Raw genomic sequence first — 18,558 nt, forward strand, 5'->3', positions numbered from 1 at the left:
TTGTGTTTTCGAATACGTCTTCTCCCAAGAAATGTTAAACTGCTACTGCAAATGTTACTCAACAGGTTGTTGCTAAGTAACCAGAGAGTGAGTGAGTGAGTTGACTCCACCAAACATGCTTAGCTGGTTGTGAGAGGTTGAACGGCTAAAGCCTTTTCTCTGGCTATATCCCCCAGAATGCCTTGCGGTTCTAGATCAAAGTTCAGTTAAATTATTGAACATTCTATCAGATGTGTATTGATCAGATGTTGTGTGTCTATCGCAATATATTTTATTGATTTATTGCCCAACCCTACTTGTTGCCATTAAAATCTGATTTGTAATTCTTAGTTTTAACAAAGAGAAAACCATGATTGTTTTATGCTCCTCTTTTGTTGTTTTTTCAGTCTGAAGCCAATCAGAAATAAGTAACTTAGTGAGAAGTGGGAGAAACGTCCCAGCATGCAGGCTTCATATCTGTAAACCAGTTACGACTGGCGGAGTGTCTCCTCATTTTTATTCATCATATCTCTTTACATCTCGTCTCTTCCGCTCCTTCTCTATGCGGTTCTCTTCTTCAGTGAAATATTTGGTTCTGTAATTGGATGGCAAGCTGAGCTAATACTGTGGCGCTCAGGCATTTCCGTCCGTGTTTACACTCTGAGGCTGACGTTCAGAAAGGGATTCATAAAGAGAGACGGCTTTAGCTCAATGAAACAACCTGAGTGCCAGCATTTTACACTGTCAAAATACTGAGAACACTGTTCCTTTTCCACAGGTTTAGTATCCAAATAATGCTGGCTTATCTCTGAATGTTAAGGATAGAAACACTGTGGAAAGGCTACCTTGAGAAAAATGCTTTACTGGTTGCGTCTCGGATTGGCTTTCAGTATTTTTTTGTCCCGATATTTTTTCTTTTTAAGCATACTTGGTTAATGTGAGACTCTGAAGGTGAATAATGAAAAATGTTCAAGAAGGCTTTATTTATGGACTTCTTTTCATGCAAATAAATGCAGCTAAAAGTGATAAATACAAAAATGTCTCTGTAGATTTTCAGTTGTGCCATGCTTTTTCCATTTTCAGATGATGAACTATTAAATTTTTAATTTAATATTTACTCTTTGGATGACTTGTGAAGGTACAACAGAGTGTTGGAGCCATGCTGAGAAAAAATAATAATATTCAGAGAATAAAGTCACAGTATTATGAGAATAAAGCAAAAATAATACGAGAATAAAGTAATAATGCTACAATTCTCATATTATTTTGACTCTATTCTCGTACGACTTAATTCTTGCAATACTTTGACTTTGTTCTCATAATTTTATGACCTTTATTTAATTTTTTTTTTTTAGAGTGGCCATAATACGCCATTGAATGAAGGATGTGATCCAGTTTGGACTGGATTTTATTTTAGGATATCAAGTAAAAGGGGGTGAAATGCATATGCATTCCACTCTTTTATTTTAGCATTTTATTTAGAGAAAAACAAATATTCCTTTTCGTTCTTTAATATTCATGTGCTACTTTGTTTTCATGTATCAAATAGAATCTCAGTAAAATACTTTAGAGTTTGTAGTTTTTAAATGCCAAACCTTGGAAAAGCTAAACGGATCTGAATACTTTGCATTTCCTTTTGCGCTGCGTTTCGCCATGAGACACATTGACTTTCAAGCTAAAAAAACAATACTTTCTATAACACCTGATAACAGTCCAACAAACAAATGGCCAACTCTTTGGTCAAGGCAATCACCTCCCTTAAGTTTCTTATTGGAACTCATTTATTTTCCTTGTGAAGTAATGTTTTGTTTTTCCCAGGGGTTTTACAAGCAACACCTAAAAAGAAGCAGCAATAATGGGAATCCTGGGGTGTTGTTTACTTCTGTGAACCAAATTACAGCTGGTTTCCACTTACTGGTTCTGGAGGAAACCGTTCATTTTGTTCCTGTCGCATGTCAGCTGAATGTGGAGCAAAGATCAGAGAATGTGGATTTTGTGTTTTTGGTGAGAAGACAAACTGAAAGCTTCGTTCATTTTGTTTTCATATTCATTCAGGATATAATACACGATGGGAGGTTTATGCAGTGAACTGCCATTTGCTCTATGTAGAATTGTTGTAATTAAATCTCTCACTGGATGTGAGAATAGTGTGTGATTGACTTGCTAAATTGAGCTACAAATATCTATATTATATAACGTATCACCTGGCTATTCAAACACCAGACGCACAGAGAAGCACATTCACTCATTTATATGTAAATCTTTAATTGTTGCTCATTTCATCCTGAAATGTTGCAGGCATTTTGTCAGCTCAGCAGAAATTCATGCTGTTTTCCAAACTATTTTCATCGCCTTTTTTCTTCCTTTTTATTTTGGAAACCCTTCTCTCTGCCTCTTGCTTTTCCTCCTCTGATTTCTGAAATTTTTTTTTTGTCTCTGCCAGTTTAAGTGTTGCGGTGGTGAAGATTTTACAGACTGGAAAGTCAACATATACCACAAATGTCCTGGACGTGGCCCGCTGGCCTGTGGAGTCCCATACACCTGCTGTATTATGACCCAGGTGAGCATGAAACATTACAACCACAACTGATGGTATGCAAGCAAATACTGCTACATCAGCATTTCCATGTTACGGTTTTTATATATTAGTTCGGAGCCACTAGTGGCTCGTTGGAGTTTTTACAATGGCACTTAAAAACTTTTAATCCAATCTTTAAGGGCTGGTGTCCTCCAACCTTTATCTGCTTCAACTCACCTGAGTTAAATAATTAAATCACTTAATGCACGCTTTATGAAATCCCTGTGAATAATTTATATTCCTAATCTGTTAGCTGAGTTTGGGAGATGCAGGAAAACTATTCAAGTCATCAGCAATTGAACTCTTAATGTTTTATAAGTGTGAAGAGAAACTTCTGCAAAAAGTTTTTCTTTACATTCTATGAAGGAAATGCATATATATTTATTTCTGTCTTCTTCTCATCTCACCAGCCTAATGAAGTGGTCAACACTCTGTGTGGGCACCACATCTTGAATGAAACGGTAAGAGATCACAGAAATATCAACATAAATGTAAAATTCTTTAAACTAAAGTTCCTCCAATTCATTATCTTGTTTTCTGTTCCCTTGTTGGACATACAGAGCCGACTCATTAAAGTGCCAATTAAAGGCAAACAGTTTAAAAGTCCCGTCTCCATGGTAGCTGGATATAACCCTGTAACCTCTGCTGTGCTTCCAGCAACTCATAAATCCCTGCAAGCCTTAGAATAAGTTGGAATAACAGCTATAAGTAGTAAATTAAGGCAACATCTAAGGCAGGAAGTTCTACATTCTGTAAGACAGGAAACTGTGTTTTGACATTTATCTTCTTTACAAATACAGGAGCTTATAGACTTGTTTTCTCCTGTGTTGTAGCGACAAGATGCGATGAAAGTTATCCACGTGAGAGGCTGCACACATGCATTCATGCATTGGATGCAGGACAACTATAAAAAGATGGCTATACTGTTGTTGGTTATCCTCCTGCCTCAGGTAAAAAATGCACTGCACAGCGCACGTTTCACCCGCAGCTGATTTTAATGTGTTCACAGCTCACATAAAGCTGATTTGTGTATAAAGATATAAAATAATTTTTTTAAGAAGTTGTTTGTTCAGGGTGCTCTTTGCAAGAATCATAGTGGAAAGTTGAGTGGAAGGAAAATGGGGTGGGGAAAAACACACACCAGGATAACTGCAGCCTGTCTGAAACAATTTCAGATTTTCATAAACTGCAAGACAATTATCAGCATCATTAAATATGAATACCTTTACATTTATATCACTGTGTAAATTTAAATTTTTAAGATGAATGAGTAAAGAAAAACTTTTTGATTCTTTTTAAAGCTTTTCTGATGCATGTTTTGCATCACTGAAATACTTCATATTGTAGTAATTGCAGTAAAAAACATTAAACCGGTTATTTTAAAATAAAATCTGATGATGCATGAAAACAAAATGAAACGGCTAAAATAAAGTCTCCCCACTCCATAATGCTGCCACCACCATGTTTCACTGTATTTTTCTTTACAGACAGCATGTTGTATTTAGACAGGAAATGTTCAGCTTTGGTCTCAATATTCAATAATTTCGGTCTTTCCAGTCTTCCATAAAAGTGAGAATGATGGAAAACTACATGCATTCTACATGTTTCATATTTTTATTTGTAAAGCAATACTTTAACACAAAAGCTCCACATAAAGTTTATAGAACTTTGTTTCATATCATTTTGTTTACCTTTACGCCCACAGACAGTTCGAGCTCTCTGACTATCCGACCCAAGTGCTGTAAAAATGTGTCTCATCAAACCCCCTCCCACGCCTCATGCTGTCCCAGTCTCCTGACAAATCACAGCGAGACGAGGAGGAGGCATTTCAAGAAAGTAGCTTAAATTCAACACATCTGTGACTCAGAAACACATCTAGGATCAAACGTTTGTCCGTATTTTCCAGCCTGGGATGCAAATCTGATGACTAAACGTCAGAAAATACATTCCCTCGTTTACCCTGAACATGCAACGGCTCCACTTCATCAGCAGTGAGAGAAACAGAAGGGCAGTTGTAACAAAATGCTGCTTCATTTCATTTACATTTTCTATGCATTTCCATACATACTGTATTATGTTGTCAGAACACCATTCTGGAGCGACACTTACTAACCCACTGCATTAAATATCTGTCTTCTACGGTTTGGATGTAAGACGCCTGGGACCTTTTTGGTTCCTGACATTTCTGCCCTTGTACATCTTCTTGAAAATTACACAATGCATTTAGATATGAGCCCCTTTGACAGCTATGAATACATGAATGTTGATCGGCTGCGACTAAGAAGCTTCCTGGTTGTCACCAAGCTGTTTCTGCCATGTGGAGCAAATGCCGCCAGGCAGTCATTGATATCACGTAATGGGTTCTTCTCATTACCATTATTTATGTTCAGGTGGCGCAAAACTGATTAATCTGTTCCGTCACTCAGAAGACTTTCATTTTCCTCATTTCATTTCCATTCCAAGTGACAAGACCCAATTCAATCAAGTGTATTGTTCAGAGGAAATCTGCAGCAGATGCAACATGACTTATTGGGCATTTGACACATTCCTACAAAAGCTACTAAATCATAAAGAAGTTCATTTTTAACCCTGATTTTGATTCATTGTTGCTGGTTTGTTCTTTCCAGGAGCAAAATATAGTTTCTCTGCTGGCCTGTCAAAATTACAGATTTTACTGGATGATAAATCGCCCCAGAAATTATGATAAACAATAATATTGTCATTTTGAGACAATTTTCAAATGATATGACGATGGCGTAACAATGTGAATACACCCTCTCAAATTTCAGAAAGCTTGAAGACATTTTAAATATTCAAAATCGCACAGTAACAATACATTACAATAGATATGTGATCAATATCAATAGATGACGACTGCTAGAATGTTCGATAATTTCACTGAACCTGATCCACAAATGCAAAACATTCTGGGGGTTGTTGGCAGAGGAAAAGCTTCAACCTCTCATGGCCAACTAAGAAAGGTTGGTGGAATCAACTCACTCACTCTTTGGTTACCTAGCAACTCACTCGTTCTATGGTTGCCTAGCAACAACCTTTTGAGTAACTGGCACAGCAGCAGTTTAAGGTTTTGCCACTGTTTCTCATAACTGCTTAAAAGTAAAAAACAGCTTGGAGTGAAATGAGAAAATGAGTACAACAGCTCAAAAGGAAATTGTAGATAAAACAGGAAAGTTTGAGAGTATTTCAGAAATTTAAAGCAAAACAAATTATCAATAATTATTGATATTGACTGATATGAAACACTTAAGATACGACACCGAGCTAAGCTATATACTAGTGCAGACTGCAGGCACTGGACAGAGCACCACAGCACAATTATGCAATGAAATAGAAACAGTATAAGCACAGATGCAAAGTGTATTATAAATAAATGAAACGCATCTAGTCTACTATTCGCTCTCTGTATGCTGATGTTCAGCAGCATGCTGAGATGTTTCACATTATGCTTCTTTCACTCTGTGGAAATACGTATTGACCCTTTGCAACTACCTCACTTAGTCATTCAAGACGGATGTCAGAAGTGAGGGACAGGATTATTGAACAGAGTTTTTGGCAGTTTATTCATGGTTTCTACTTGTTTGTGTCGAGATGATTTGTCTTTGAACAATAACGCACCTGATTGAGGCTCATAGATGTTGGGACTTACAGAAGTTTGAAATGGTTAGCTTAGAAACCGACCCGTACTTCCTGCCGCCTTTAATGTGTTGATCAAATTATCAATTTTGTCTGCATTTACCACATAATTTATCTCACCATGTCATAAACATGTTTCCCCTTACAGCAGAGCAGCCTTAAAAGCGTACAAAAGACGAGATGCTAACCGGTTTTTCTCATACGTTACATGGCTACGTGATGGTGGGGCATTGTTTCCATGGTTACCAATGGATAGACCTGTACCTTCTCCATAATGCAATATTTGATATCTTTCTAATCATAATTACTTATAAAGTATGTGAATGTTAATCTTCTTACCTTGTAAAAAGTGTTCACACCAAGAGCAGGACAGTCACTATGATTGACTGCTGCTGTCCATCATCGCTGTATCTTTCTTCATTAAGTTATACAATAAAAACAACAAGTCTGGTTTTCATCCATTTCTTTCTGTGCAGCCGACTGAGCAGCATCCTATGGCCAGAAAGTGAAATCAAATAGAAGCAATATTAGGCTGCAGGTGTCTGTTTTTTGACAGGCTTAGGTTGTTTAGACGTCCAAGTTCTGAAGAATGTGCAAAGGGTCAACAGATAAGATATGCAAACTCAGTGAAATTCTGGAAATATGTCCTTTGGATCCCTGTGCAGTACAGAAATTTGAGGGCAATGAGTCCCCGACTCTTCATCTCATGTTTTGCGTTTTTGCTGCACTTTAGTTTTATTGATGCTCTACCTGTGTGGGGGCGCAGGCTGGCCTTAAGCACTGCCTTTTGTCTCTCTACCTGCGGTGCTGCGGCCTTTTGGAGTCGAGGCCGCCTGTTCTTTGTTCTTTCCTTCCACAGCTTTAACAACTGCATTGTTGACATACACACATTCAACACAATTATTTCCACATATACGGTCACCCAGACACTCACATACTGACACACATATAATCCAAATGGCTTAAGGTCATACAAACAGAGGTTATTATTACATAAAGGCTGCAGGCCCACTTTGATGCTGGATGCAGTCTGGATTTAATAAAGTCAGCCATGCAATTAGGATACCATCTCCAAATATCTTTTTTAGAGCAAATCTACCCTGGCAACCTGAAATGTCAAAGACAAGAGCATGGTTTAACAAAAAGTATAAAAGTTTTGGTATAGGCAGGAAAATTAAACAATCTTCAAACAGATGTGTTAATATCAATGCAATTTTATGCTTTCATTTCAAAAACAGACCAAGCACTTAAAAAATATCCCCCCAGCTCATTTTTGGCAGCAAGTTGATGTTTTTTGGCGTCTGAAAATGACCCGTTTCAAAAACCTCCGGAATGCAACTTCACAGCAGGCACTACCCGTTACCTAGCAACCCCATGGAAACCCGGCCCATTACCTAGCAACCCCAGCAAAGCCCAGCCCTCTGCCTAACTTCTTATTGACCTAATTCTATTGAGATGCACTTGGACAAACGCTTAAACTTTCAGACTAGTAATGGAGAACAAAGGACTTCTGATTTCTTTGCGAGACTAAATTACAGAAAGTGACGAATTAATTCCAGCCTTGGATGCATTAATTACGCTCACTTCCAACTGCCTCTCTCTGTCTATGTTCAGTTTTTTGGGGTGCTCGTTACCTGGCTGTACAGGAATCAGGTCTCGGACATCAAGCTTGAGTGGGACCAGCAGTCCAACGACGTGAAGGAGCAACTGACTCACAACGCAAATGTTAAGCGGGGCCGAATTTCCAAATGGTACAAGTGTATGCCAGATAAGTAAACGCAAACACAGACTCCAGCTGACAGACTGGTTCGCTAAACCAAATGGATAGAATTCACCTCTTTCTTTTTCCTTCCCCTTTCTTAAACTGTTGTTTGTATCTCCATTTTGTTTAGGGGTATAAACATAGAAACCAAAGACTTTACATACATCTGTCAGGTGTTTTGTTGATGACGCCTTCAAATGTTTGTGTGTTTTTTCCTCATTCATGGTTAAATCCTTTAGTAATTGTTTGCTGCTCAGTTTTGTAAAGCCTGTTGAAATTTAAGACATTGTCACTGAACTTTAATGTCCTAAATTTCAATTTAGCTCAAGGTTAGTTTGTAACATTTGTAAAATGCAGTATTGATGTTGGTTTGGAGTTCATCAAGTTTAGCTGTTTTAATCATTATAAACATAAATGCATGATTACTGCTATATCAAATAGTAATCTTAGGGTTTTCATATGACAACAGCAGCAGACGGATTTTAGCTCCAAATGCAAAACGAGATTCTTCAACCTCATGTGCAGCAGGTCTAACAATCTCTCTGTTATGCAGTGCAACAAAATTATAAAGTTGACTGAGCTTAAGATGCAGGCCAACCAAATGTTTCCATCGAAGCAACATTAGCATAATAATTTTTTTTTTTTTGGTGGTTTAGATTAGGTTTCCTTCCAGCATGTGCTCACAATTATCGGCACAAATGTTCATAAAGCCTTAAAATAAATTCATCCTGTGTTGCACTAGAGTAATATTACTCCTGTAAATTAGAAAAATACAACCATTAGTTTAAATGCATGTGTTCAATCATAAACAAATTAAATTAGGATATCATTATTTTGAGAAAAATAGCAGTTTTACGGTCGGTAATACTCCTGCTGTTGATATTTTGAGCCAAAACAAAGCTTAATGTTTTAGTCTTTATAAAATCTCTCCAGAGTTCTGAGTTTTCTCAAGTTCTCCGCTCTGTAGATTTAGGTCTGAGGGAACTGAGATGGAGCTAAAGAAAAGTTTATTTTGCATCATTTTTCTGCTTAAGGATCCTGTGACGACATGTCTTCAGATTTTTATTTCAAAGCTGCCAAAGAAGCATCATCTTACTGTCATCTGACTAAAAGCAAATGATTTCAGTTTAGCAAACTCAACATGGTTGTTTTTTTCATGCAACGGACAAAAAAGGCGTCTTTTGGAATTAGTCAAACTCCAAATTACTCGCTCTGTGAAAATTGTTATAAAAACTTGATGACCCCAAAATGGTGCTACTTGCTGCATTTTTCTAACCGTGAGTTTCGGAGGGAGTTAGTTGTTTTATTTTGTTTCTTTTCACTTCTTTGATTGTTATGCGTGGGGAGAAGTGGCTTGATGAAATCAACTTCTGTGTTACACTGTATTTATTCCCCAAGGAAACAGGAAGTGTTGGTTTTCTGACTGGGAGTTCAAATGATCTCAAGTCAACAAATAAAGCATGAATCGGAAAAATACATTTATTTTATAGGGATTGTGTCAGAAGTGAATTACCTTAACAGATACATCCTGTAATAAATGTGTTCAAATTAAAGGTTTTATTTTTCCAAAATGGTTGTTTAACAGGTTATTCTATAGTTTTTCGCATTTGTACCTGAGGTGCCAATAAATTATTCCACACCTGCAATTATTAGTGCTTGTAGCATTTGAGTTTTCTGAAATAAGCGAATGTGATCATCTTCACCTTGAAATTGATCGCGTTTCATTTGAAGCTCTTTTTGCGATGTTTGATTAAGATTCATATTTTTAATGTGTGCTTGTTAAAAGGGCTTTGGTTTGGTGATAATTTAAAGACGAAGGGACCCAAAGGGATTTCATTTGACTAAAAATAAATCTTTTAAGCTTTTTGTCTGATTTTGCACTACATTAATATTCTTGTGTCTATCTGTATTAGGTGGTTTTATTAACACAATCCTAGTGTGAAGTAAATCTGGGTCAAATCTTTTTTTTTTCTCATGGTGCAACTAACAAGTCATGAGGGGCTATTTTTCTACACCTGTGAACTTTTAAATTTGTTTGTTTTAAATGTGTATTGCCTTTTTTCTACTAAAACAATAAAGCTACATTTATATTCCATATAAAGTAACACTCCATTCATTTCTGTTTGAAAATGTGTATTTTGTGAAGACATTTCTGTTTTCCAGTAAACTCCGTGCGCAACACTAATAGAGACAGTTTGGATTTCATGAAGAAACAATAAAAGTATCAATATGAAGGTGTTAAAGAAGAAAATGCTGTAAATGTAAACGACTTAAAGCTGCAGTGTTTCTCTTTAAAGATCCGTCAGTTTTGTAGTTTCTGCTTTTGTCTCATATATTTGAAATCTGTGTACAAAGTGCCTTAAAAAATATTCATAACCTCTGAAAATTGTTTGATGTTTGAGCTAAAACTTCAATCTTCAGTGTGTTTTATTATAAGACTGTTACATATGGTTTTATAATACTAATGCAAACAATTTTATCCCATTTTACCCCTAAATAGAATCCAGTGCAACCATTTACACATGTATGTTAAATAAAACTATAAAATTCACTGTAAATGTAAAATGTACAAGAATATGACACTCTAGTCTTCAGTACTGTGACAACTTCAGTCTGGGTCAAAGGTCATTCGTCAGTAATGCTCAGTCACTGTGCCAACTTGAACTAAGTGAAATATTGCAGTTTGACCATTTACGGTGTAAATAAAACCCATTGCATGGTGTTGTTTTTTGGCTTCTGTGGATTAAAGATACGTTTTCTCAAAAGGGATTTTCAAAGGTTTCATTTCGTTTTAATGAATGATGGTTGCTGTCGTACTGTGCATTTTCTGGGGCGGCCTTTGTACTTAGTTTCTACATTTTTCATGTCAAAGTAAGCAAACCTTATTCATGAACCTATGTATGAACAGATTACTAAGAATTACTGCGCGTGTTGAAATGATCTAATAAACGTACACACATTAGACCCATCACTTGTGTGTTGTTTTGTTTCTTGAAAAAGAGAAAGATGAAAACTTTAGGCGTAATGACGCCTGTTCAAGTTTCCACATTAGAGCTCACATTACAAACACAAAGCATCGTCTGCTCTTCATCTCACAAATGGCTCTGGATAAACAAGACTTCTTCATCTGCTTTCCACGTAAGAGCAGCGCGAGTGATAAGTGGGGAGTGTCCAGAGTGGTTTGGTGTTTATCTGTCTCTCTCTTCCTTCCTCTCGCTGCTGCTGCTCTCTGGACTTCCTGCTGAATGAAATCCATAAATATTTTACCGCGGCCCCTGCCAACCAGAAGACAATTATTTTTCCTCCATGGCCAGAAAGAGGCGAGATCCTGTGAGCTTTCTAAAAGGAGAGGTCACTTTTCTCTGCAGCACAGTTTGTGTGCCAGAGTGCAGAATGTGATATCGGATCATGATCACTTTAAATTCTGTTTGGTTTAAACGGTGACAAGATGGTTTGACGTAAAACGGTTTTCCAGCTCATCCCGAGACGCCTGGTTATGTTACCTTGTTATCCATTTGTAACTCACTGGATACACTCTGGTATTTGTTACTGGTGGAGTCCCAGTTCACCCCGTAAAACCATGACGGAACAAACCTGGCTCACGCAACAAAGAGTGATGAAAGAAAAAGACAATACCAAGTAAAGAAACAAAGTTGTAGAGCAGCGTGTCCAAACCTTTTGTCATGTGAACCAAAATCATCAGGTAAAAATAATTCATGGGCAAATAAGATTTTTAAAAGTCTAAAAAACCAAATGAAGTAGCCTGACTTTTCTTTTTTTGTGGTTTTTATCATATCGTCCAAAAGTTTTAAAATTCACCGCTTGGTTGAACTAATTTATTTTCAGTTTTAAAAACTGAAAATAGTTTTTAATAGAGCTGCTGCTCCCGCGACCCGACCCCGGATAAGTGGAAGAAAATGGATGGATGGATGGAAAACAGTATTTGGGTCGCTTTGTTATATCACACTTGCTATATCACGCAGAGTAGAATAAATTAAAAGCTTATTTGGTGCAGCAAACTTGGCTTTTCTGTAAAAGTCCGCTGGGTCACGATGGCGCATTAGGGCCATTGTAGATGGCAAAAACAAGAAAAGAGTACATTTCAACCAAAAAACTCACATTTTGAGATTAATCTAGAAAAAACATGGACATGTTTTAACTCCAAAAGTTAAAAAAAATGCTAGAAAAAGGCTTAAGAAGAGATTTTAAAATTAACTTTAAACCTTTTGGAGTTTGACTTTTTTTTTCTAGAAAATTTCTGAAATTAATCTCAATTTCTGAGTTTTGTGGCTCAATCATTTACAAAGATGTTCGTACAGGGATTGAGATGTTGCTGCTGTTTACTCCATTCCAACAAACAGGTTTTACAGAGGAACAACTTAGTGTAATTATACAGACTGATCCTGTGATAAGATGAAATATACTTATATCCATTATCAATGCTTATTTTTGTGGAATATGCTTTGACTCTTGGCGTGTTAAGACATTCATGTGACCAGAACTAAAATGTTGCTGAAGATAATAATTGATCCATCAACAAGCCAACATAGATTATCCAATTTAAAAATCTGCTTTCCAACTTGTAAAAACTACAAATGTTTCAGTTTGAAGGGTTTGACGGAAAAAAATGGGGTCGTTATTTGCTAAGTGTTTCTTCAAAATTCACAGCTGTGTGCTGACATTGATTGGCTCCATTTGTTTCCCTGAGCTGATCTGCATCACTGTCAGTCTTTTCTTCCACTTTCACCTCCTTTTCTTCACTGTAATACACAGAGGAAGGGAGCTGAAATGTTTGTTTTTCTCAGGCACTCAGCCAGCCTTATATGACTGTATATCCCATTTTTACAAAAACGGACATGGTGCGCTTTAAATCAGACTTTTCACCCTTATTTAGTTTTATAGTTTGTGTACGTTTCTCGTCTGGATTTAGACTGTAGATCTCTTCTCCAGCTGTGTGTGGGCCACACCGTCTATTACCTAAAACATTAACTTGTCTGAAATACTTTTCTATGAATTTTACTTTCGGTGTCAAGTTTAGACGCCATTTATGATTGCATGAGTTAGTTAGTTTTGGGCAAATGAGAGAAGAGTCTTGGCTGTGTGATTTTTTTTTTATTTTTCCAACTGATATATTTTAATTATTTTCATCTCATCTTTAATTCTTCAATCAAAAGATTTCTTGCTTATAGAAATTGTTTATCTTACTTCCTGTTGTCAGGTTTTATTTTGGTGTTTTATGTCAAACTTGGGTTTGACTTTGGAAATTTATTCAAATAATGTGGGATATAAAACAATAACCGTGACATACAGGTGGGTTTAGAAACCTTTCTTTCCTTTAGTAATGAATCATTTGAAAACATCTCTTTGTATTTTACTGATATTAACATTTGTTTCATGATTTTGGGTTTGACAAAATGCAACACAAAGGAAATCTGTAAAAAAAAATCCTATTTTTCAAAATCTTTTCTACACCTCCAATGAGCTCAGCATCACTTTCTTCAGGATTTGATTGATTCCACATCTAAAGCGAACACCTTTCTGCACATCTCAGAAGCCACTGCATGGCCTGCCCAGACACCGTCTTTCCTGCACTTTGTTATATTTCTTGTTCTAGTTAAATTTGTTGGATGTGCAGGCGTTTCCAAAATGTCCTTTTTTTTCTCTCCTGCCAAACTCTCCCCTTTTAAATCAACATCATTTATTATAACTCTAAAATAGGCCGCAAGCCATTTCTTTAAGCTGTGAGGGATAAAATAAAGTTAAACCTTTAATCAGCTTACAGGTTAATTTCTTATGCCGAAAAATTTCCCGTTTCTCTTGTGGACGAAGGGTGTATAAGTAGAGTTCGTGTTTGCCTTATCTTGCTTATTATGTCTTTATTTAATTAGATTGTCACACCTGCAGCTGCTGAAAGTAACTAAAAGTTCGTTTTAATGCAACTTAGATTACTGATTACTTGATTTGAAAAGTAACTAAGTTACTTTTTCAAGGAGTAATCAGTAATCTGATTAAAGTTACTTTTTCAAAGTAACTATGCGATCACTGGTTGGGGGACCAACTTCACTCAGGTACCTATGAGAGCATGTCCCTTCTGTCTGTACGTCGCCAATAAAATGGTTAAAAAACATTTAATGTATGAACTGATTTTCCAGCTTATGTATATAATGTAGTGTTTTTTGTCACTAACTGTGTGTGTAACGTGTTTCGTGTGCTGAGGAGTAATCAGAAACAGCAGAGAACAGATTCGAGGTGAGGCAGGCAGTTCTCCCGTCTCATGGCAGGGGGCGCTCATGATCCCAGACATTGTGACTCCACAACTGCAGAGTAAGAGACGGTAACAGTGAGCTAGCCATGGAGCCAACCAGGGGCGGAGCGCCCCCCGAACCAGGCCGGTTGGCGGCCCGGGTCTGGAGGTGCCAGGGAGAGAGGAATGGTTTCAAGTCGCTTAAATGTCTGATTATAGACGGAAAAAGTGCACCCTCACCTGTTGAGAACGGTGTATTTAATGTTAAAGTCAACAGTTTCAGTTTCGTCAATCAATTAATTGTCAATCACAATCTCATGTAATGCTGCTCATCCTTCTTCCACCTTGATTTGTGCTATGCTGCAGCTAGCATAGCACAGAGCTGTGCAGATTCAAACTGAATGCTCAGTTTAGTTAGCATAGCTACCAATGACAGCAGATAAACGGTTTCTTGTAATAAGTTGTTTCTCCACCATTAGCACATTTAGCAGTGAGAGAATGAGGCTAATTGACAGCGCTAAGAGTGTCTTACTGGTTCAGATTGGTTGTTTTGGTCAGAACGGTGCATTACTTTAACTAGCAATAGTAATTCAGGAAGAAGATGGAGGAGATTGATTGTTTTCACAGATTATCTGACTCATAACTAACTGCTACAACATGGTGACAACTTTAACAAATATGGAGAAAACATATTTTATTAAAGTTATGTACTGCAGCTTGAATAAAATGCAACTACATAGCACTTTTAGAAGTCTGGATTGCTTTATGTGTAGTTGCATGTTGCTTTTGACTGTTGCTAATGGGGAGACATTTCAGTATCTAAAACTAATAGAAAAAATTTAAGCAACCTACTTGCATATTGGATGTGGACTGTTGGATGTAAACTTCATGAGCCGTAAATATTGTGCTAATTATCAGCATTGAACCAAAGAAAGAAAAGCAGATGCAAGCCATTAAAATTGTCTTTTTGCTCTCCAGCGTTGTCCGCATGCGCAAACTTTCCTTATGTGAACGATAACATGCAGGTGGTCTACATTTGTATATCTTATTATGATTAAGTCATGCCTCACCAGCTTTGCACCTCACCGCACGTCACTGATATATATATCACTGATATATATAACACATAATTCTTTGTTCACAAAGATAAATCATTCTGCCCAGGTGAGGGAACATTTTCTCCAATGGTCGTATTCATCATAAGGGGTCCTTGGGCAGCACCTGGTCTGGTTCCTCATCTAGGACCCGTCTGCATTGGGTGACCCTACCAGGGACATGAAGCCCCAGTCAGCATAGGTCCTGGGACACTCAAACCCTTCCACCACGATAAGGTGGCAGCCCATGGAAGGGATGTGTATATGTGTGCATGTTTATATATATATATATGTGTGTATGTATATATATGTGTGAGTGTGTGTATATAAAGTAACTTACTAATTATTGAAGAAACAGAACAAGAGATAGAGTAAGAGCATGAAGAAAGGAGCACAATGTGGTGGTTCGCCTATTCTGACCTTTTTTGGTCAGTTAAACAGTAAATTGGGAGGAGCGAGAAGGGAATGTTGCCCAGGACTTGGAATTTAACCCAACTGTGTTGAGGTCTGTAGCCTCTGTAGATGTTAAACAAAACATAATTTACAGTCTTATTGTAAAGCTGATTAACACCATGTCAAAAAATAACTAACTCAGGCATTCCATCCATCCATCCATCCATCCATTTTCTTCCGCTTTATCCGGGTCAGGTCGCGGGGGCAGCAGCTTCAGCAGGGAGGCCCAGACTTCCCTCTCCCCAGCCACTTCTTCCAGCTCACCAGGGAGGCGTCCAGGAGGCATCCTGACCAGATGCCTGAGCCACCTCAACTGGCTCCTCTCGACGTGGAGGAGCAGCGGCTCTAATCTGAGTCCCTCCCGGATGACCGAGCTTCTCACCCTATCTCTAAGGGAGAGCCCAGCCACCCTGAAACCCATTTTGGCCGCTTGTATCCGGGATCTCGTTCTTTCGGTCATGACCATAGATGAGGGTGGGAACGTAGATCGACCGGTAAATCGGGAGCTTCGCTTTTTGACTCAGCTCTCTCTTCACCATGACGGACCGGTACAGCGCCCGCTTCACGGCAGACGCTGCCCCAATCCGCCTGTCGATCTCCTGCTCCCTTCTTACCTCATTCGTGAACAAAATCCCCAGATACTTAAACTCCTCCACTTGAGGCAGGACGACCCCCCTGACCCGGAGAAGGCACTCTACCCTTTTCCGGCTCAAGACCATGGCCTTGGATTTGGAGGCACTGAGCCTCATCCCGGCCGCTTCACACTCGGCCGCGAACCTCTCCAGATCACGATCTGATGAAGCCAACAGGACCACATCATCCGCAAAAAGCAGAGATGCGATCCTAAGGCCACCAAAACAGATCCCCTCAACCCCTCGGCTGCGCCTAGAAATTCTGTCCATGAAAGTAATGAACAGAATCGGTGACAAAGGGCAGCCTTGGTGGAGTCTAACTCTCACCGGAAACGAACCCGATTTACTACTGGCAATGTGGACCAGACTCTGACACCGGTCATACAGGGACCTGACAGCCCTTATCAAAGGGTTGGGTCACAACCCCGAGCCTTAAAGAACTCCGGGCGGATCTCATCCACCCCCGGGGCCCTGCCACTGAGGAGCTTTTTAACCACCTCGGCAACCTCGTCCCCAGAGATTGGAGAGCCCAATCCAGAGTCCCCAGGCTCAGCTTCCTCAATGGAAGGCATGTTGGTGGGATTGAGGAGGTCTTCGAAGTATTCTGCCCACTGGCCCACAACGACCCGAGTTGAGGTCAGCAGCACACCATCCCCACTATAAACAGTGTTGGTGCTGCACTGCTTCCCCCACCTGAGACGCCAGATGGTGAACCAGAATCGCCTCGAAGCCGTACGGAAGTCTTTCTCCATGGCCTCTCCAAACTCGAGGTTCTCGAGGAGCTGTTGTTCCTCACTAAGTCTCTCGTCGTCTTCACACCTTCTGGCTCTCTCCATTTCCAGAAGAGAGCCCAGTCTTTGGATTTCCCTGTGTAAGACATAGGGATGCACAGAAGGGAACCTGCCTTGGGGAATTTGTTGGGTTCCCCTTCTCGCCTGGGGTCCCATCATTCTGTTGTGGTATCTTGGAGTTTGATGAGACATTTCTCCTTTAAATCTGTCAATTTGTAAATTACCTGAAAGGTCAATTTCAAAGAGCTTTGCATATGTCTGAATTGGTCAGTGGTATTGCAAGCAATGAAACATATGTTGAATTCTGTCAAATAAATATAGTTGATATCACAATGACTGCCTCACTAGTGACATCACAGAATTTTCCTTTGCTGGTGGTGTTACATCATTCCACCACCAAATATCGTACTTTACATGTTATAAAGTTAAATAAAGTGAAAGAGAGCAAGTAAACGTAATAAGATTCACAATTTTAGAGTAGAACTTAGCTATCGCTTGTTCTGGAAAAATTGAGCAAACAGAAAATGTCCAAGTTCAAGTTAATAAAATACACATATTATCCTGCTTAAACATATAGACTGTAACTTACCAATCTTGATAAATAATACATTCCTGATTGCATATGAGTAAGTCTGAGAAATATGTCAAATACCTGACAAGTAGCTACACATAGATAAAACACATAATCTCAGATTAGGCAGATTAAGACAGAACGTATTTGACTCAGAAAGCTAAGTCAAACCAAAGAAACTTCCACAGTTTAAACACAAAGAGACAGTGAGAGGGTGTGTGCTGGTCATACCAGGGACACAATGCCGCAGCTTCTGTGTTATTTACACATTTTCACTGTCACACTCTGCAGACATAAAGCAGGACACTTACGTCAGCAAACTCGCTCACAGATACACATGGAGTTCATCTCCAACCACCCCCTCAACTTGTTTTCATAAAGCTCCATGAAGTAAATGGTCCAAGCACGAGTCTTAAATTGCTAAATCCAAAACATTCTCTGCATGACAGTTCCCATAAATACAATCCAGATCAGAATTAAAGGGCTGGGAGAGAAGAGCATTACAATTAACAGATGAATTGAAGGTGCAGCTAAAAAGAGCAATTGAAAGAGGCTGTGAAACAACACATAGTTAACTGTCAAGCTTCATGAAGGGATAGTGTAAATTATCAGGCTCTGAGCCATTACATCATGTCTGAATGAATCAGATGGCTGACTGGAACTAAAAAAAACATGTTGGCTGATGGTGTAACATGTCTTTACTTTGATAAAGGTTCAGTTGCCAGGAGAAAAAGCTGCTTTTATCGACGTAACGGGCGCTAGCCTGCCGTTTAAAGCGCGCGGAGACGATAAAGTTAGGC

At 38.6% G+C, this 18,558-nt stretch overlaps 1 protein-coding gene across 1 annotated transcript in view; it reads left to right on the plus strand.

Moving 5' to 3' along the window:
* tspan15 (tetraspanin 15) overlaps positions 1-10,941 on the plus strand; it is a 42,186-nt gene extending 31,245 nt beyond the window's left edge. Inside the window, exons 5-8 of the mRNA XM_081605261.1 lie at positions 2,423-2,539; positions 2,968-3,018; positions 3,391-3,507; positions 7,826-10,941. Coding sequence (XP_081461387.1) covers positions 2,423-2,539; positions 2,968-3,018; positions 3,391-3,507; positions 7,826-7,987 — 447 coding nt within the window. The 3' untranslated portion in view covers positions 7,988-10,941. The remainder of the gene's footprint in view (positions 1-2,422; positions 2,540-2,967; positions 3,019-3,390; positions 3,508-7,825) is intronic.
* Positions 10,942-18,558: the final 7,617 nt, after the last annotated feature.

The sequence above is a fragment of the Poecilia reticulata genome, chromosome 3 (assembly GCF_904066995.2).
Source record: "Poecilia reticulata chromosome 3, P_reticulata-male-v2, whole genome shotgun sequence".
Taxonomy (NCBI): domain Eukaryota; kingdom Metazoa; phylum Chordata; class Actinopteri; order Cyprinodontiformes; family Poeciliidae; genus Poecilia; species Poecilia reticulata.